The 20,922-nt window shown below is 46.2% G+C and overlaps 1 protein-coding gene across 1 annotated transcript in view; it reads right to left on the minus strand.

Annotated features, from left to right (window-relative positions):
* Positions 1-20,922, minus strand: part of CERKL (CERK like autophagy regulator) — a 593,964-nt gene that overhangs the window by 379,062 nt on the left and 193,980 nt on the right. Inside the window, exon 4 of the mRNA XM_086956224.1 lies at positions 19,925-19,988. Coding sequence (XP_086812350.1) covers positions 19,925-19,988 — 64 coding nt within the window. The remainder of the gene's footprint in view (positions 1-19,924; positions 19,989-20,922) is intronic.

A 20,922-nucleotide genomic window follows, 5' to 3' on the forward strand; every position in this document is an offset into this window, starting at 1 on the left:
TTTCGTACAATCTAGGACCAACTTACAACAAATGTAATTCCTGCACTTAAAACACCTTTTAATTGGTTCTTTCCTCCAACCATACTGATCCAATCAATACACAATGTCGGTAAACCTAATGGGATCACTAGGACTCAAGATATTTCTTAAAATTGGTATTCTCTTATACGTGATCTGGGGTTGTTTAGAAATGTCACTCTCAAGAGATTGAATCTTCCAATACTTCTTCAAACTATTGTAAACATTTGTATGTCTATTAATAAATCTAAGCTAATCTTCAAATTTTCCAATATCTATTTTATAATGTAAAAAGAAACATACATTTGCAAGTCTGGCCTTTCTCTTAGAATGATTCAAAGTCTCAAAATCATATGCTCTGTCAATGAATTTAAGAGAAATAATTCCCTCTTCCTACTCATAATCTGCTGCTAAGCTACAGTTCCTCTTAGACTTTAAAGCAGGGCCGCTGGAATTATGCGGCAGCCGAGGGCCACATTATGTGCCAGGGTTGACTAAATGATATGGCAAGCAAAGGCAAGTTATGTGGCATAAAGTGGCCTATTTTCTGATACTATTACTCAATTCTTTTGACATTTTTTAACTTGTTAAAACTGTCTGGGTATAGGTTACACCTAATTAGTACCAGTTTAATACCCAAAAATAGCAATAGGCAACAGAAATGTGACCGGTCAACATCTGCAAAGCATCTGTCACTGCGCTGCAACATGTGTCACTGCATTTTTAATAACTTTTGAAACATTTAGCTGGAACGACAATATTTTAAAACAAATCTGCAAATTATGAAGCAGATGGATTAAGTGGCAAATGCGCCAGAGCCTTAATAATGCAAAAAATGCAGACACACAATCGTGTAATTCCTGATGCCCTACCTCAATGATTCCCCATATGAGATATTCTCTTTTGGTATTTAGGATGTCCAGATTTCGGCTGAAGAACAGAAAGTACTGAAGTAGATATTCTGTACATTTTTGATTGCAACATCATATTATCCACAATTAGCTCTAAAAAAAAATCCTGTCTGAACTAAATTATAAGCTTAAATCAACATTAAAGCCATTGTCATTAATGTGTTGACATTATGACTGAATCTCTTCTATTGATCCTTTTCGAAACAAAAAAATATCATCAATAAACCTAACTCAGTGAACTACATTCTAGGAAATATAATGAGACCAGGACCAGGCATGCTCCCACTCATGCAACCTGTAAAGAGATTTGCACAAGAGGGGGCAAACCTAGAACCTATTGCTGGACAACATACCTGATTAAATAATGTTCTCTGGTAGAAAAAAATTATTTGCAAGAATAAACTCTGTTAGATCTATCATGTTAAAGTGCATAAAAAACTGTCCGACTTCATCTGAAGAAATAATTTAGGTGCCTCTAAATCTTTTGAATATGCAATGGAAGTGACATATTCTCATGGATCACAGACATCTGTTTTAAAAAAAAACCTTTGTATCCTTGATATGCGATGAAAGATTGTATACTAAAGGAGCTAAGAAGATGTATTTATGTTCTGAAATAAATTCAGTAAGTGAACTAATACATGGAATACTGATATTCCAGGAGGGATCTTACCCCCTTTATGAATTTTGGATAAAAAGTCAATAATAGTAGTTATAGGGTTCTCGACATATAAATGTGAAACTTATTCACTGAGTTTCAATCTTAATGCTTCTCTTGACTTTGTTAGCTGAGTCTTTTGCATCAAGTCATAATTAGCTGTAATATTCAATATTCTCTGTGCTTCCCATTCATAACAACATTACCCCATTTATCAGCTTTTTTTATGATCACAGAAGTATCAGACCTCAAATTTTCCAATGCCAATCTCTCTGCTTTATTAAGATTTGGAATAAAGGATCCAACGTCAAAGATATTGTCTTTGTGCACATGTGGAAGAAATCTTGATTTAGGCCTAAAACCACTTCATGGATGTTTATGAAAAATATTTTTGTTGGTAAACCATCACCTCTAAATTACATCTTGTTGTATTGATAAAGATTGCTATTAGAATACATAATGGAAATCAGTGATCTATGGTCCAATATTGAGATTGAGGGGTTCTAGTGGTATCATGAACCATGAAACTGAATGGCAAGTGTTTGTGAATGCCCCAGATCCCCAAGTAGCCCTGACAGTGTTAAAGCTCTGCAGAGTGGGCCGGAGGCGATCATGAAGATGAACCCCATTGCACAGGTAACTGTGAAATATGTGCATATTTCACAGTACTCTGTGACATAAAGTTTTTATACCACTCTATTTTGTGCAATAAAAGTACCAAACATACACACAAATATAAATATATAGTCTACAAAAGACTACTGCAGCACCTCAGAACAATCAGAAACACAGATTCCTCCTATCCAGTAGCTAGACACTTTAGCAAACATTACAAAAGTAATCCTAACCACTTCAAATATTTTGTGATAGATGCAATCCCTCTGCAATTACGAGGTGGTGACTGTGACTGAGATAAACTGAAACCAAATATATACTCAATTTGGATTCAATGTCACCAAATTACTTAAATCTAGAAGAGGAGTCATACACATTCTTGTATTAAGGATGCTGCAACCTTTTCGTTCTCTTATAATCACTATAAAGTACCACATGTAAATGATTTTGCAACAACAATAAATGCATTACAAGTGGGCAGTAGACAGACTTGTAAGTTAGCACAAGATATTAGAATCATGCAGTAATTTAAGTATAAAGAATATTTGAAATGTACCAGATGACCATAACATATATATCAGGATAACAAAAAGCAGGCCCACTTGTGGATTAATATTTTAGGTGACAGCAACTGTGAAGGTAAATCTGATGGCAAGAATTATCAACCTAATAGATTTATTAGATGTTACATTTTCAGAGAACAAACAACATGATCTATGATTTTTAAATCATTGCTTTATGAATTACATGGGGATTGCTGCATCTAGTGATGTATATGATTTGTAAATATACATGAATTGTGATTTAGCAATGAAATGATTGCGTAATATGTTCTTAGGATTGTAATTGCTGGTTATTTTCAATGCTCTCAATGATACTTATTATGTGCAATCTAAGAAGCATAACATTGCCGAAAGTGCTATTTGATTTTATTTTAATAGTGCCTCCTCCACAGAAGAATTGCATATACAATAAAGAACAATTGTAACTTGTTACATGTGTTTGCACTTTCACAGTCTGTCTTCCAGCTCAGTTAATCATGTGGTTACTATATAATGGGAAAGTAATCGTGCTGCACGTGTGTGAGGAAGTCCAGTGATTGGGAGAAACACATAATAAATTAATGAGGTAGCATTTGTAAAGCGCCTGGTTACCCGAGGGCATCCCAGCGCTGATAGTAATGCAGATAAGTATGCCGAACATATCAAGGGAAAAGGAGAGTTTCCATTTGCTTATGGAAATTCAAGTCATTTGAATGTATACGAATATGGAGGGGGAGGTGGTTCCATATCTTAGCCGCATTGTATGAAAAAAGACAACCTCTACTTCTCAAACGTTTTATTTTTGGGACTGTCACCAAACGCTTACTTTCAGTTCTCAAGGCTCTATTGGGCTGACAGGAATGGATCATGGAACAAATCATTGGGGATCCTTCTCCAGAAAGTGCTTTATGTGCAATGCACATGGCCTTAAACTTGACCCTCTCCTGGATAGGGAGCCAGTGCAGAGAAGTCAGAGCAGGTTTTGCTGAGAGACGTTTAGGGATATTCAAAAGCAGACGAGCTGCACAGTTCTGTACTGTCAGTAATATTTTGGTCGTAGAAACTGGAGGTCCTAGGTATAGAATATTAGCCTTCTGGCCATGAAAGGTAATAGGGGAGGATCTTAATAATCATCCTCAGGAGGCCGTAGCAGCTGGCTGCACTTTCCGGGCTTGTTCCTTCAAAATCTAGGTTACAGTCAAGCCAGACCACAGGCTCTTAATATGCTTTTTCGGGGCAGGGGGTGAGCCCAGGCAGTTAGGCCAAAATCGATCTATATTGGGAGGGGCGGAATTACCAAGGAGCATAAGCTCAGTCTTTGCCCCATTAAGCTTCAGACATGAGCTATCCATCCATCTGGAGACTTTTTCTAGGCAAGACGCTATATCCGGTCTAGAATTGTCATATTTATTGAGGGAAACGACCAACTGAGTGTCGTCGGCATAGGTGACAATCTGAACCCCAAACGGAGTCACTATTTCTGCCAAGGACCTCATATAAACATTAAATAAAGTGGGACTCAGGGCATATCCCTGACGAACTCCACATGTAAGGGGCAGTTGTTTTGAAGAAATGTCATCACCGAAGACTGAGAGGAATCTGTTTTCCAAGAAGGACTGCAGCCATTTCAGTGCTATTCCAGTCACTCCTACATCCATGAGTCTTCTAATCAACAGAGAATGGTTCACCGTGTCGAAGGCTGTGCTGAGGTCCAACAGAATGAGTGCTGCGCAGCCTCTGCCATCAAGGATTTTTCTAGTTTCCTCCACTACCAACAGGAGTGCGGTCTCCGTGCCCTGCTGTGATCTGAATCCTGTCTGTGAGGGGTGGAGGTGGTTGTTTTTTTCCAAATGCAGAGGGCTGAGTGCACATGCTTCTCTGCTATTTTACTTATTCCCGGCAGCAGAGATATTGATCCATAGTTCGCCCATTCTTCCAGATCCAAACTAGGATTTTTTTTAAAGATCATTGACCATTGGCTGTTTCCAAAGAGGGGGAACAGTACCCGTCAGAAGAGCGGCATTGATCAAGTCCAGTATGACTGGAGAAATGGCCTCAATGATCTTATTTCGAATGATGGGGGGGCTTGATCTATTGGAGAGCCATATTTTAGGTAATTCAGAATCTTCTGCAAGGAGGTTTGGCCTAAAGGAGGGAATTCCTCCAACAGGTCCTGTTCCTTTACTATGTCTGTTGGTAGTACCATCTGTTGGTCTTTTACCTGAGGAAAGGACAAACAGATAGTTTGTATCTTGGCAGAAAAAAATTCTGCTATCTGGTTACACCGAAGTTGGGCGTTGTCTGAAATTGGGGGCGGGGGCGGGGCAAGAGTGTTTTTGCAATGTGAAAATTTTCATGAGGGGAATTTGCAGCCAATGTGATTCTGTCTTGGTAATAGCAACCTTAAGCAGATTTTATTTCAGATTTGTAAAGTTTTATGGCTTCCCTGTATTTAGCTTTGTTAGCTGGTGAGAAGTCCTTTCTCCATCTTCTTTCCATTATTTTACATGTTTGTTTGAGTTTCCGAAGTTAGGGAGAGTACCAGGGGTTTCTATTGGTTCCTGTTTTTATGTGGGTCTCTTTTTTGGGAAGAACAATGTTGAGTGAGGACTCCAGCCATCTATTAAAATTGTCATTTGCGATAACAGGATTTGGGTGGGATATTGGTCTGGTGTTCTCCAAGTTTGTCACCCATAATTCCAGCTGGAATTTCGACCAAGTGCGGGTCAGCTTTTTAATTCCCACCGCTGGGGTCCTAGTGTCCTGCACAGCCCAGGTAAATGGGAGTAGGAAGTGGTCGGACCATGGCAGTGGGATAGGTTTAGAGACCAGAAGATTTTGAATGTTAGAGAATACAGGGTCCAGCAAGTGATTTTTAGAGTGGGTTGGGCCGAATATGTTTTGATTGAGCTGAAAACATAGACGTAGTAGAAAGTTGTGTGTCATCAAAATGGATATTAAAACCTCCCAATAATGTAAAGTTGGGTAGGGAACTGGTGAGGTTGGCTACAATGTCTGGCATAGTCTGACAGAATTGGCCAAGAGGGCCTGGAGGACGATATACCAAAATACCTGAAAAGGTACATACATGGGATACCCTGATCGAAAAATAAATACCTTCACAGTCGGGATGGGATTTGTGGTGATACGGCCCTTAAATTCACTCTTATGATTAATGGCAATACCCACTCCCTGACCAGCGTCTCGATCAAGCCTCTGAATTGCATAGTTGGATGGGAGCGCCTGTACAATGGTGTAATCCCTCTCTTTTCAGCCATGTTTCCATTAGGAATAATATGTCTGGTCTCTCATCTTCTAACATGAGATGGATTTCTAATGCGTGCTTGAGGAGGGAGAAACAGTTAAGTAAGAACATTTTAAGCTCCTTTTTATCAAGTAAGGTATCAGGGCTTTGAGAGGAAGGACAGAGTTAAAAACCACAGTGGGGACATTGTGTAACATTGCTATCAGGTGACATGGAGTGTATACACTTACTTCTAGGCCTGTGTCTTTAAAGCTTAAGCTGCTCAGTAGTATAGCAGTACTTTCCGTTATTTAAACCAGCAGGGTTACTGGTCCTAGGTCCTGGTCGGGGGCAAACAGGCTTGGCTTAGGCACGCCAGTGGCACGGTCTAATCATCAGCTCCTAATGAGCCCGACTGTGCGTGTCGGTGTCACAGAGCTAGAGCGCGAGCTGGAGCTAGAGTGCTGACCTGACTAAAATTACCTCTCACCGGAGCAATTAAACACAGCTCATTCTGCAAATACGCAGTCAGTATTCGAGATAAGAACAGTTAAAAACAATTAAAAATGAAGCGGTCAACAGCAGCACCCTCGCACTTGACCTACTCGGTGTTTGGTATATGCGTTACTGTACGGTCGCGTCGTCAGCTCCTAATGAGGCTGACTGTGTGTGTGTGATCATTGGAAAATAAACGAATGAAGCCAACGATATGAATGAATGGGAATGCATTCACCAAATGAATGGGAATACATTACCAATTTGGTAATTGCAATTTATGAATGCAAATCCAGGGGTGCCTGGGGGCCTAAAGCCCCCCTGAGGCACCCCCCAAAAAAGGTAAGCATGCTAATTTTTTGCACACATATGCCCTAAGAGGATGTGTGCGCTACATAGCACATTGAAAAAATGCATTTGTTTTGCATTTTCCAATGCATGCACATATTACCATCAACTTCAAGTTGATGGTAATTAGCATTTCCTCAATGCACACTCGAATTTAGGATATGCTACATGCATCTCAAATAGGGAATCGCAAATTGTGATTCCCTAAATGCATTTTGCAAATTAGGTAATCGCAAAAAATAGCGATTACCTATTTTGCGAATGCAAAAAGGTACATGCATCGGAAAAGGCATTTTTCCAGTTGCAAACGGCCCAATTCTGCGAATCGCCCTGTTTTTTGGAGGTTGGAGGTGCCGCTGAGCTCTTTGCCGGGGCCGGTTTTCGGCCGATTTTGGTACAGGGTCGATTTTGCAGGTATGATGCAAAAACGGCCCTGGAACAAAAACGGCCCCCAGGGGCCCAAAACCGCCCCCCACCCATGCAGCGCACCGGGGAATTGCCCGGTGCCCTCTATGGCCAGTCTGGCCCTGTGGGCAGGTCCTACACTTACAATTTTATTTTTGGTTAGTTGTCCTTGTTCAGAAAATTGCCCGTATTATCAAATTTGTAGATATATACTTTAGCCCCATGACTACTTTTTTACTAAGATGTTTCAGTCCCTCATGCCACGCCAAACTTGTTAAATATAATTTCCTTCAATACCTATGCTGGGTGTGGTGCAACATTCAGGCCAAATGAACTGCACCAAATAGTATGGCGCATTTTAGTCCTTCCCATTCTTTTCTCCACTTGTCTGAGGTATATGGAGCTATGTTTGATTTCACATTAGGGGCCCGATGTAGGTAGGGCGTTACCGATCGGTAACGGCCGAAAATACCGATTTTTGGCCCTTACCGATCGGTAAACAGCCATCGAGATGTAGGGAACCAAAAACAGAAAGAATCGGATAGAAAACCGAATCGGAATGAGAACCGAATGGGAAAGAATCCGATACGTACATACCGAAAATCGGATATGTAACGAATCGGAAAAACACCGAATCGGATGCAAAGACCGAATCGGTCCATGTACCGAATCGTTAGTGACACCGAATCGGAAAATCACCGATTCGGTCCAATTACCGATTCGTTAGTGACACCGAATCGGAAAATCACCGATTCGGTCCAATTACCGAATCGTTAGTGACACCGAATCGGAAAATCACCGATTCGGTCCAATTACCGAATCGTTAGTGACACCGAATCGGAAAATCACCGATTCGGTCCATTTACCGAATCGGTACAAATACCGAATCGGACATGAGCCGAATCGGAAAACATGCCGATTCGTATGAATCTCCGATCGGGAAATTCCCCGATTCCGACAGTTGGGGAGATGTAGGGAGGCACAGAAACACCGAAATCGGCTCAAAATCGGTAGAATTCACTCGGTATTTACCATGGATTGCAATCAGGTGGTAACCAACTCCAACCCATATAAACAGTCCCAAAATGCATTGCAACTTGCAGGATGGCAGCTTTCTATGTCATTGCGAGGCGGCTACGGCTACAGCAGGAAGGACAGAGGGAATGGCTAAGAAATGAACAGGTCTACAGACAGAGGATAACCCTGTTCATGCTCACTGAGGCTGAGATCCTACAGAGATACAGGCTGGACTCTGACACCATACTTGAGCTCATCAGGGACCTTAAGCCATTCTTGGACCACCACACCCCAAGGGCACACGCCATCCCTGCGCACGTCCAGGTGCTATGCAGCCTACACCTGCTTGCGTCTGGCAGCTATCAAAGTGGAGTAGCAGCAGCAGGAGGGGTGAGCCAGAGCAGCCTGTCAAGGTTCTTCCACATATTCCTTGACGCCATGATAGACAGGATGGACCAATACATCTCTTTCCCTGCAACCCACGCAGAACTGCTACAAACTAAAGCTGACTTCTACCAGATGGCACAATTTCCCCAAATCATCGGTTGCATAGATGGCACGCACATTCCGATTTGCCCACCAGCGGACACCGAATACATATACCGCAATCGGAAATCTACACACACCATCAACGTGCAGGTGATCTGCAATGCCAAGTGCACCATCACAGACCTGGTAGCAAAATTTCCAGGGAGTACCCATGACTCCTATATATTCCAACAGAGCGGCATATATGCACGGCTGATGGCTGGCGAATTTGGAGAAGGATACCTCCTAGGTGAGACACATCATCAGACCCCCATAACACATAGTAGGTAGGTGGAATACATGTATGCATGTGTCTAATGTGACCCCTTTCTCTTCCAGGCGACAGTGCATATGCCCTCCGCTCATTCATACTCACCCCCTACCTCAACCCCTCCACACCCAGCCAAAGGAGGTATAACCGGGCCCACATACGCACAAGGAATGTTGTTGAACGGACCTTTGGCATCTGGAAAAGTAGATTCAGATGCCTGCACAAGAGTGGAGGTGCAAGGCAGTATACCCCCATCACCTGCTGCAAGATCATAGCTGTATGTGCAATGTTACACAACCTTGCGGTCAAGAAGGGCACTGAGGTGGAGTTGTCTGACTACGAGGACTATGACGACGACGAAGCTGTGCCACTGACACAGCCAGCTGGGGTGTGTACGCCAAGTGATGGCAGATACAGACGTGAGGAGATCACTGAGAACTATTTCTGACTGAGTACAGATGCAAAGACAGCTAAATGTTGCTTGCAAAAAACAAATTTTAATAGTGTTGCACCACAGTTACAGCACTGATGTGCATCAAAAAATGGAGTATGTAAAATCAAATAAAGTCCAGGGTTCTGGTTGCCTCATCCCCCCTTGCCAGGCTATTTTTTTGCCCGCTTGCCAGACCCACTGGGGTGTCCCTCAGCCCCCTCTGAATGCCCAGCAGCATCAGCGGATCGCCTGGTGCTCCTCCGTGGCTCAGATGCAGCGCTGGCCGGGCTGCTGCGGCTGCTGCTGTCTCCAGCATCACCCAGGTCCAGGGCAGGATTGGAGGCGGTGTTTGAAATTATCATGGCCTCCATAGCCGTGGTGATCCTGGCCATCCCCCTAGTGAGCTCAGCCGTATGCTGACTAAGCACAGATTCCTGGTTGGAGCTGCGATGGCACAGTTGTGCCGTCGCCGCTGCAAGGCGGGCCATGGCCCGGTTCAGCACCCGGGCATCCCGCCTGCGCACCAGCTCATGCTCCTCCTGTCTGGCAGATGAGTGGGTGATGGCAGTGGTCAGCCTGCCTAACCCTGCTGCCACCTCCTTGTTGGTTTCCACAACAGCCTGGAATCCCTTCACCAACTCTCCCATCTGCATGTTGTGCTGCAGGAGCTGGCGTTGGCAGGCCATGGTGGATCTTGCCTGTTGCCTCTGGATTTTAACCATCTGTCCCTCCAGGCCCAGGAACACACTGCCCTCCCGTGCTGGTGCAGCAGTGGTGGTGATGGCACGGCGTCGGGCACTGCTGCTTCCGGCCTGCTGAGTGGGCTGGGGTGCCACTGGTGGGGGTGTGAAGCTGTCCGGTCCCTGAGCCCCTGCTCCCAGGACAGGTTGAACAGGTGGCAAGGCCACGGTTGTGGCAGGAGCTGGTGTAGGCGGAATGGTGTGCCTTGTAGGGGAGTTTTCTGGTGAGAATTGCAAGGGGGGTGTGCTGGGCAGTACTGGGGAGTGCACTGCTTGGAAGTCAATGACCAGGACTCCCTCCATACCTAGCCCTGGGGTGTCTCCTTCCTCATCCTCCTCCTGGCCAGCCTGGCTGGTGCTCGGCCCTGCGACTGCAGTGTTGGACGTTGCTGCTCCCTCTGCTGTCACAGTTGTTCCGCCTGATGGGGCCCCTAGGTACAAAGAAGCATTTGTAAACTGAGTGCCGATGTATTACAGTCAGTACAATTATGGCATTCCACATGTCCTTGCATCTCCTTACACTGTGTCACACTGTTTCCTGTCTTGTGATTCTGCACTGACATATTTGGCTAACTTCTGCTGACTACATGTACCATGATGCTTGTCTCTTGTATGTTGGTGACAGTACAGTGCTGGTGTTTGCCTATGCATTGTGTCTAATGGGGAGGTGTCTGGTAGGGTGTGTCATGATGCGCATGCTTCTTACCTGTAGCTGTAGCTCTCGCAGAGCTGTCCAGGGTCCCGATTCCAACGACACTCTCCCTCTCAATGGTGCTGGAGACCAGTTCCTCCAGCTCGGTGAGGGGTGGCGCCGGGTTGTTGCCTCCTCCAGTGAGTCCAGCCTGCCTTTGTATGTCAGCCAGCTTCCTCTTCGTGAGGCTGCGGATGTCATAAAACCTTTTTTTCAGTTCCTCTATGGACCTGGGGGTGACACCCGCAGCATTCACCTTCTGGGCGATGTCGGCCCAGATTCTCCTCTTGGTGCTGTCTGACACGTTGAGGGACAGCTTGCCAAACAGCTGGCGGTGCACCCTCACCACCTCCTCAACCAGCACCTGAAGTTCGGTGGTGGTGAACTTGGGCTTCCTCTTCTGGGAGGACTTCTGGCTATCAGACTGCTCTGCCATGTTCTCCAGTTCAGTTGGCAACCTCCTTCTCCCACTGCTGCTAACTGTGAGTGTTGGGCTCAGGCAGGCTTTCCAGAAACTTCTTAATTAGCTGCACCTGCCAGGGTTGCCACTCCCTGTTTGGGTGGGGGAGGGGGAGCCACCTCATTGGCTGAATCGCCTATTGCCGAATCGGCTTTTACCGATTCGGTAATATCCGATTCGGTACAATCCGATTCGGTAAAATCCGATTCGGTATTATCCGAATCGGTAAAAGCCGATTCGGTTCATTCAATGCATTCCTATGGGCTTTTTCGCCATGGGTCTGTTTTCATGGCTACGAATCTATGATTGCCGAATCGGATTTTACCGAATCGGCTTTTACCGAATCGGTATTCGCCGAATCGGGAATATCCGATTCGGTGGTAGCCGATTCGGTGATTTCTGAATCGTTGTTGGCCGATTCGGTACTTTCCGATTCGGACCGAGCAGAATCGGAACGTACCGAATCTCATTACCGATGCCGACCGAATCGGTATTCATTCGGTTTTTTTTCCCTACATCTCGTTTTCCGATTTCAGAATACCGATTCGGCCCGCCTCGGTATTTTGAAATCGGAAAATCGCGTTTACCTACATCGGGCCCTAGATTCCTCCACAATGTGTGGTACAGCATCTTTCTTTCATTAAATTATATTTAAACCTTTTTTCCATTTCTTCCTAAACAGAGCCAGGTTTATAACTCCTGTATGAATGAATGAATGAATGAATGAAGAGCCACTGATAAATCACGCACCTGCTTCCCACAGTCCTGTCAAGCGTCACGCAACAGGTGTGATGTTCACGCATTTCAGTGCGGTGATTCGCATCACCGCACTGAAATGCAATGTCACGCATTTTGCCACCTGCTGCCAGGCGAGGCACCAGCGGCGCCTGTCACTGTGCCCGTGGCTCTCTCTGCTCCTCCGAGAGAGGTGCACCTGCTTCCGTCGTGTCCCACAGTTAACCAGACTACTGCTGCAGCTCTCAGCTCTGAGAGCGCTACAAATGTATCGACTAGAGTGCCGTCACGTCTGGCCCGGAACAGGAAGTTAGTAAAGCGGTGGGGGAATCTGAGAGTGCAGGCTGCCTGCTGCTCACAGCCTCTCTCATGCCATGATGGCAGGCCGCCTGCCGTGGCCGCAGGGGGTCCGCCAGCAGCATGAATCGATTGTGGCGTGGGCAGCCCGCAAACCAGGCTGCGGCAGCAAAGTCCGTAGAGGTTGTGATCTGGATTGGCCAGCGGTTCGGGTGAGATCGGCTGCCCCTGCGGGTGAGTGAGCCTGCTGCCCACGGCGAGAGAGAGAGAGCAAGAGCGCTGGATGGGTTACATCTGCAGCCGCAGATCGGTGATAGCCGCATCTCTATAGAAGTGAGACCTGTAGCCCTGGAGGGATGAGACCCGCAGCGCTGCACCAGTGAGATCGGTAAACCTGAGCCAGTAAGATCTGCGAGCCTGGACGAGGGAGATCTGATCGCAGGACCATGGAGGATGTGAGTACTGGGGCTGGCGTGTCTATTTCCTGCCCGGCCCTTTGAACACTTTTGAGAGTTGGGTTGAGGCAGGGAGAGATGTTATGGTAGTAAATGAACGTCCAGCAGAGAGGGCCTGCAGTGTGCTGACTGCACCCCTTCACCATACATTGGGCATACAGTGTGCTGACCCTGAGGCCCTCCCCCACTGAGGGACCCCGGTGTACTGCCCTGGCCTCATCCCTCTCTATGGCAGTCTACATGCCTGCTCCCCTCCGCTCCTGACAGGGGAGCTCCGTTCAGTGGCTTTGCACCACAGCACAGGGCCAGCGCTATCCACCCGCCACAAGGACAGCTCTGGTGCGAGAGGTGGACCTTTCAGTAATGCAGCAAGTGCAGTAGCACCTGGACCTTTTTTGTGAGGAGCCATTAAACCCCAATGATGCTTGTTTTACCTTACTAACCAGCCAGGTGTGCTGACTATACCAGGCCGCCTCCTCCACCACAGCATCATGTCCAGCTCAAGTGTAGAGTCGCAAGGATCAGTGTACGGGCTCTGCTCACCGTGCTGGCTCTCGGCAATCTCGATCTTAGAGGTACCCCAGGGTACTTACTGACGCTAGTCACCCCCACATGAAAGACACCCCCACGGTCCTGACCCTACTCACCCGCACTGGCCCTCCTCACTCTCTACCTCAGAAGTATCTCCAGGTTCCTGGTCTTAGCCACCCTCCACATCAGAGCTACCCCAGGGGTACTGGCACTACTTACCCTCCACATCAGAGGTACCCCAGCGGTGCTGGCCCTACTCACCCTCCACATCAGAAGTACCCCATAGGGTACTGGCCCTACTCACCCTGCACATCAGAGGTACCCCATGGGGTACTGGCCCTACTCACCCTGCACATCAGAGGAGCCCCTCCTCACCCTGCACCGCAAGAGCACTCTCAGTGCACCTACCTCCTCACTCTCCATCTCAGAAGTACCTCCAGGGTACTAACGAGGTGCAAGCCTCAAAAAAACAAACAACCACAAAAAAATAAAACAACAGCTCCTGACTTTGTGTGCATAGAGAGCCATGATTTCATTGTTGCAAAGGAGCTTCCTGATATTTGTACGATTCTAAGTACATTTACATGAGTATAAATGAAAGTCGTTTAACCATTATTTCTTAAGCTTTGCAGCAGTTAACGTAGAGTTTCTAGTTTGCTCAAATGGGTGTCATATCTGATATTTATAAGTTTCCCTCGTTTTCATAGCTTGTTTTTGCTGGCAAGAAAGTGTCACTTATAGTCATTAAAATGTCACTCATAATTACTCTTAAATTATGAAAATGTCACACATAGAAATCTGAAACCTTGGCAGCTATGTTCACAAAAAAGTGTCCCCGCACTCTAACCCGTGACAAAACAAATACAAAATTATACAATTTATGAACAGGCATCCCTAAATAGGTGGGTTTACAATCTGGATTTAAAAGCCTGCTCAGAATAAAGAAGTCTCATAGATTTCGGCAGGGAATGCCACAATTTAGCTGTCAGAAAAGAGAAGGATCTACCACCAGATCTTTTTTTTATGAATTCTTGGGATGCAAGCCTTTTCTTGATTTGAAGAGTGAAGAGCCCTAGCAGGGGCATTTATCTTCAATTCAATTCAATTCAGTTAATTTGTATAGCGCGCTACATACCCAGAGGGTCTCAAGGCGCTTGGAGAAGGGTGGGGAGTTACTTGTCGAATATCCATGTTTTAAGTTGCTTTCTGAATGCTAGGTGGTTCTGAGTGAGGCGAAGGTGGGTGGGAAGTGAATTCCAGGTTTTAGCCGCCAGGTAGGAGAAGGATCTTCCTCCCATGGTGGATTTGTTGATGCGAGGTACAGCAGCAAGGGCTTGGTTGGAGGAGCGTAGCTGGCGGGGGGGGGGGGGGGGGGGGTGTAGAAGGAAAGTCGTGTGTTGAGGTATTCGGGTCCAAGTTCGTAAAGTGCTTTGTGTGCGTGGGTTAGGAGGCGGAATGTTATCCTCTTATTGACGGGGAGCCAGTGGAGGTTTTTCAGGTGACCAGAAATGTGGTCGTTACGTGGGATGTCAAGTATGAGTCTGGCTGATGCTTTCTGGATGCGTTGGAGTTTTTTCTGGAGTTTTGCGGTGGTGCCGGCGTATAGGGTATTTCCGTAGTCTAGGCGGCTTGTAACCAGTGCGTGGGTGACCGTTTTTCTAGTTTCCAGCGAAATGTTTTTTTGAGCATGCGAAGAATGTTGAAGCACAATGATGAGACGGCGTTGACTTGTCTGGTCATCGAGAGTGAGGAGTCCAGGATGACGCCCAGGTTCCGTGCGTGGTCTGTCGGGATGGGAGCTTTTCCAAGGGACTCTGGCCACCAGGAGTCGTCCCAGGCAGAGGGGGAGGTTCCTAAGATAAGGACTTCTGTTTTGTCGGAGTTCAGTTTCAGACGGCTGTGCTTCATCCAATCGGCTACTTCTTTCATTCCTTCATGTAGGTTTGTTTTGGCGGTGTTAGGGTCTTTGGTGAGTGAGAGGATCAGTTGAGTGTCGTCAGCGTAGGAGATGATGTTGAGGTTGTGTTGGCGTGCGATGGCCGCAAGAGGGCTCATGTATACGTTGAAGAGGGTGGGACTGAGTGAGGATCCTTGTGGCACGCCGCAGATGACTTCAGTGGCCTCTGACTTGAATGGTGGAAGGCGGACTCTCTGAGTTCTTCCGGCAAGGAACGAGGTGATCCATTCCAGTGCTTTTCCTTGGATTCCGATGTTTCTGAGGCGTTGTATTAAGGTGCTATGACAAACTGTGTCAAAGGCTGCGGAGAGGTCGAGGAGGATGAGGGCGACTGTGTCTCCATTGTCCAGTAGAGTTCGAATGTCGTCTGTTGCTGCGATGAGTGCGGTCTCAGTGTTGTGTTTGGCTCGGAAGCCAGATTGTGAGGAGTCGAGGGATTTGTTGGTTTCGAGGAAGACGGCGAGCTGGTTGTTGACAGCTTTCTCAATTACTTTGGCCGGGAATGGAAGGAGCGAGATGGGGCGGTAGTTTTTGAGTTCGGTGGGGTCCACTGTGGGTTTTTTCAGAAGGGCGCTTAGTTCGGCGTGTTTCCAGCTTTCCGGGAAGGTGGCGGAGTTGAGGGAGCAGTTGATGATGTCTCGGAGGTGTGGTGCAATGATGGAATCAGCTTTGTTGAAGATGTGGTGAGGGCATGGGTCTGTGGGGGATCCTGAGTGGATGGAGTTCATCAGGTGGATGGTGTCCTCAGTGGAGATTGGGTTCCAGTCATTAAGGATGTTCAAGGGAGGTGAAGGTACGGCGCAAGGTTGGGTGGGTTGGTCTCCGGGTTGGTTGTCGAAGCTGTTGTGGATGTCTGCGATTTTGTCGTGGAAGAACGAAGCTAGGGAGTCGCAGAGGGCTTGAGAGGGAGTGATGTCGTTAGAGTTGGCAGCGGGGTTGGTAAACTCTTTGACGATGTTGAATAATTCCTTGCTGTTGTGGGCGTTGTTGTCGAGTCGATCTTTGAAGGCGGCTTTCTTGGCAGTCCGGATCAGTTGGTGGTGTATGCGAGTGGAGTTTTTGAAGGCGTCCCTGGTACTGGTGTTTGGGTCTTTTTTCCATGCCTTCTCAAGGGAGCGACAGAGTTTCTTGGATTTCTTAAGATCATCGTTGAACCAGGTGGCGTTTTTGTTGCCTAGTTTGATTTGACCTTTTCTCAGGGGTGCTAGGTTGTCGGCGCTGTTGGTTAGCCATTGAGTGAGGTTAATGGCTGCTTGGTTAGGGTTCGAAGAGTGGGCAGGGGGGTTTTGAAGAAGCGATGAGGAGATCTGGTTGATGGTGATTTTGTTCCAGTTTCTTCGCATAGTAGGTTGAGGATGGTTGTGGGTTGTGGTCTTTTTGTAGAAAAAGTGAACGCAGCTGTGGTCCGTCCAATGGAGAGCAGTGGTGTGACTGAAGGAGATATGTTTGCTGGAGGTGAAGATAGGGTCCAGTGTGTGACCTGCGTCGTGAGTGGGGGTATTAACAAGTTGTTTGAGTCCGAGGTTGGCGAGATTGTCCAGAAGGGTGGTGGTGTTGCTGTTGTTGTTTTTTTCCAAGTGAAAGTTGAGGTCTCCCAATAGAATGTATTCCTCGGAGGGGAGGGCGTGTAGGGTGATAAAGTCAGTGATGTCTTCACTGAATTGTGCTCGGGGTCCTGGTGGCCTGTAGAGGAGGGTGCCTCTGAGAGTGGTCTTGGGGTCAGTGTGGATCAGGAAGTGAAGGTGTTCGGCGCTAGCGAGGTTGACGTCTGAGCTGGTTGAGATGCGGATGGAATTCTTATGGACAATAGCGATGCCTCCTCCTGTTTGCTTGGTGCGGTCTTTCCGGATGATCTTGTAGCCTTCCGGGATGGCAATGGTGATGTCTGGGGCTGAGGAGGCGTTCATCCATGTTTCTGTTAGGAAGGCGACGTCCGGGGAGATGGTGTCTAGTAGATTCCAAAGGTCGATGGCATGTCTGTGGACCGAGCGGGTGTTGAGCAGGATGCATTTTAGGTGGTTGGTGTCAGGTCTCGGTTTGGTGTTAGTGGATGTGGAGTTGGTCTTGGTGCCGTCGAATTTGCAGGAGTTGCAGGTGAAGGGTCCATGGGTGTGTCCAGGGGCTGGCTTGGGCGCAGTTGGGAAGTCGACCGGGGTTTAGGGCTAGGAGGGTGGAGGCGACGTATGTAATGCGGGGGGGTGGACGGTGCGGGGGCCAGGGGGTCTGGCGCTGGGCGCGGTCCGGGCGCGGACGGGCGTAGACGGGCTTACCTTTGGCGGACCTTCGGCGCGACCGCTGCGCGTGGACGCTGCACGTAGATGCATCTGTCATAAGTTGAGAAGTGGTGTAGCACAAGATAAATAAAATCACAATAAGTGAAATCACCAGACAAAGCGATGCGGAGCACTACGCCACAGATCGGGTTCCAATTCTATGTAATTAAAGCTATGGCAGAGGGAGGAGCAGCGCTACGCACACAGGCACAATATAAATGAAATATGCAATGTAAGCAGTGCGGAGCGCTACAGACCGGGTGCTGAGTCAATTACATTAAGAGTATGGCAGTGGGGAGAAGCAGCGCTACAGGTACTATTAAGTAATATACTCAATGTAAAATTATACACAAAGTAATCAGAGCGGAGCGCTACATTACAGAACGGATGTAGAAACAATTTAGTTAAATATATGGCAATGGGGAGAAGCAGCGCTACGATACCACAGCAGCGCTATGAGGTCGGGAGGAAGGGTGGAGCGACCGCTTTCCAAGGAGTCAGGCTAGTCACAGAGAATCCCCATCCTGGCCGTTCCTGGTGACTCGTGGGTGGGAGGGGGAGCTGGGAGGCGTGAGCGTAGGGGGAGGGACGGGCTGCAGGCACAACAAAATGGTGGACAAACAACAACAAAAAGGACAACAGTATGCTATGTGCGCAATCAGGCAGCAATTGACCTCAGGGGGCACTGCGTGTAAAGCGAACTAGCGGTGTAGCACAAGATAAATAAAATCACAATAAGTGAAATCACCAGACAAAGCGATGCGGAGCACTACGCCACAGATCCGGTTCCAATTCTATGTAATTAAAGCTATGGCAGAGGGGAGGAGCAGCGCTACGCACACAGGCACAATATAAATGAAATATGCAATGTAAGCAGTGCGGAGCGCTACAGACCGGGTGCTGAGTCAATTACATTAAGAGTATGGCAGTGGGGAGAAGCAGCGCTACAGGTACTATTAAGTAATATACTCAATGTAAAATTATACACAAAGTAATCAGAGCGGAGCGCTACGTTACAGAACGGATGCAGAAACAATTTAGTTAAATATATAGCAATGGGGAGAAGCAGCGCTACGATACCACAGCAGCGCTATGAGGTCGGGAGGAAGGGTGGAGCGACCGCTTTCCAAGGAGTCAGGCTCAATGAGTCTTCTCGGACAGATTTAATGGATTACTGTTTGGGATGTTTTAAAGGGTATGGTCCAATAATAGGTTACAAAAATAGCACTATTAAGAGACGTGGCCACGAAGGAGAGTAGACAAGGAATGTGAGCTGAAGTCTAAAGATTTTTGGGGGCAACCGTTTAGGTGTTGGCCTAGTTGTATCTAGTAGAGTTATTGAAAAGAATCAATTCTGGCAAGTGTAGAATCGCATCTCAATGCAAAATGAGGTGAGAGAAAGACATTATTGGTCAAGGGTAGGATTTGGAGCAGATAGAGGGAGGGAATACGGAAAACAAGAGAATGGAGATCAGAGACCAGGGATGCTGGGCTCTGCAGAATGACTGCCCTCCTATGACTACATGAGGTACACAAGGGATGTTGTCGGGAACTAAAGTATACCTGCAGGATACAGTGCAGCAAATCATGAAAATAAAAGGATAAAGAAAGTGTTCCTAAGTCTAGAAACGCAATGCAAACGCACAGCTTCAAGTCAAAGACAAGAATGCTTCTCCTAGTTGTAGAAAGCATTGGAAACAGGTGCATGTGGGAAACAAAAGATGAAGATGCATGAGGTGAGAAAATAATCAGCTGTCACAAAGGGAGTGCCTTGTGTGGGTATCTAAGGTTTTTAAAATGTTAAAGTTCCCTTTTATGACATAACTGAGTAAAGTTCATGCATTGTTTCTGGATCATCTAAAGGAAACTACGTTCTATAGCTCATTTACATATTAATGTATTTATTTGGGTGATTTGAAACAAAATATAACTAGAATATTAACTCCAGGGAGCAACATCTGGGTAAACGTATTTACACATCACATAGAAAGTACAAGGGCAAAGTACAGAGATCAAGGACTAGCAGCATACTTATAGGTAGGGCAATAAGACAGGTACAACTTTCTGTAATTAAGGTATAAACAATAATCTTTATGTCCACAGTTTCTCTCTCAATTTAGCATGACATTAGGATGTCAGTGTTCCATTCCACATCTGCAGAACTAACAAAGACACATGAAAGAAAAAGATAGGAGCAGTACAGCAAGATTTAGACCTTGGAGTTCGGCCTCATGTGAACCCATTTGGCTATTTTCATCTTCACATTACCCACAACATAAAAATTAGATAAACTCACATACCCATCAAATTCTTGAAGATTGAACTCTTTTAATAAACAAAGAGCATGTCCTTCATATTCGGTTCCTAGAGAAGAAAAACATATTGGTGTCATGAATGCATTTTAAGGTTTTGTTTTACACAGTTAAAAGTGGACAAAGGACAAAACCAAAATTAGACTTCTGTGTTTACATTTTAACACAAGAGAAAGGTCTATTAAACACTTGCCTTAGCCTATATATCTGATATTATCAACACCTGTGAACAGGTTGAGAAAGTTAGATAATGTACACAGAATTAAGCATGCAATTGCCTCTTACATTTGTGTTCACTGCCCCCACACATATATGTGTATACATGTATTCAGAGCAAGAAATCTATCTCTTAATTAAACTAACAAAATCAGACTGTCACTTCTTCAAGCAGACTTGAAATTAAGCTTGTCTGAGTTAGTAGCACATATTAAAAGGGGCACTATCTTATCTTCAGTTACTGTTTACATGATTTGCAGGAGTCCATATTCCTCTTAGAGTCCCGACTTCCCTCGGTCCGCTCCTACTTTCTCCATTGAACTCAGGTCTTGGTACTCCACTGGTTGGGGCCAGTGTATTGGTGATCTGACAGCTTTAGGGAGTGTGGGACTTGTGTCCTGTCATAGGCTGTAGAGATAGTACCACTTCTGTTAATTTAATGTCACAATGCTGCTTCCATACCTGCAATGTGGGAGTTAAGCGATTGATGAATTGTTCCAAGTAAATCAGTTGAAGAACCTCTGTGTGTTAGGATATTCAGGTCCCCACAAAGAGAGTGTGTGGTTACAGGGATGTTCAATTCCCCGCAGTGATAGTGTGTGGTTACTGAGATGTTCAAGCTGCCACAAAGATAGTGTGTGTTTATTAGGATGTTAAAGTCCCCACAAAGACAGTCTGTGGTTACAGGGATGATCATGTCCCCACAGTGATAGTGTGCGGTTACTGGGATGTTTAAGCTGCCACAAAGATAGTGTGTGTTCATTAGGATA

The sequence above is a fragment of the Lissotriton vulgaris genome, chromosome 2_1 (assembly GCF_964263255.1).
Source record: "Lissotriton vulgaris chromosome 2_1, aLisVul1.2, whole genome shotgun sequence".
NCBI classification, from domain to species: domain Eukaryota; kingdom Metazoa; phylum Chordata; class Amphibia; order Caudata; family Salamandridae; genus Lissotriton; species Lissotriton vulgaris.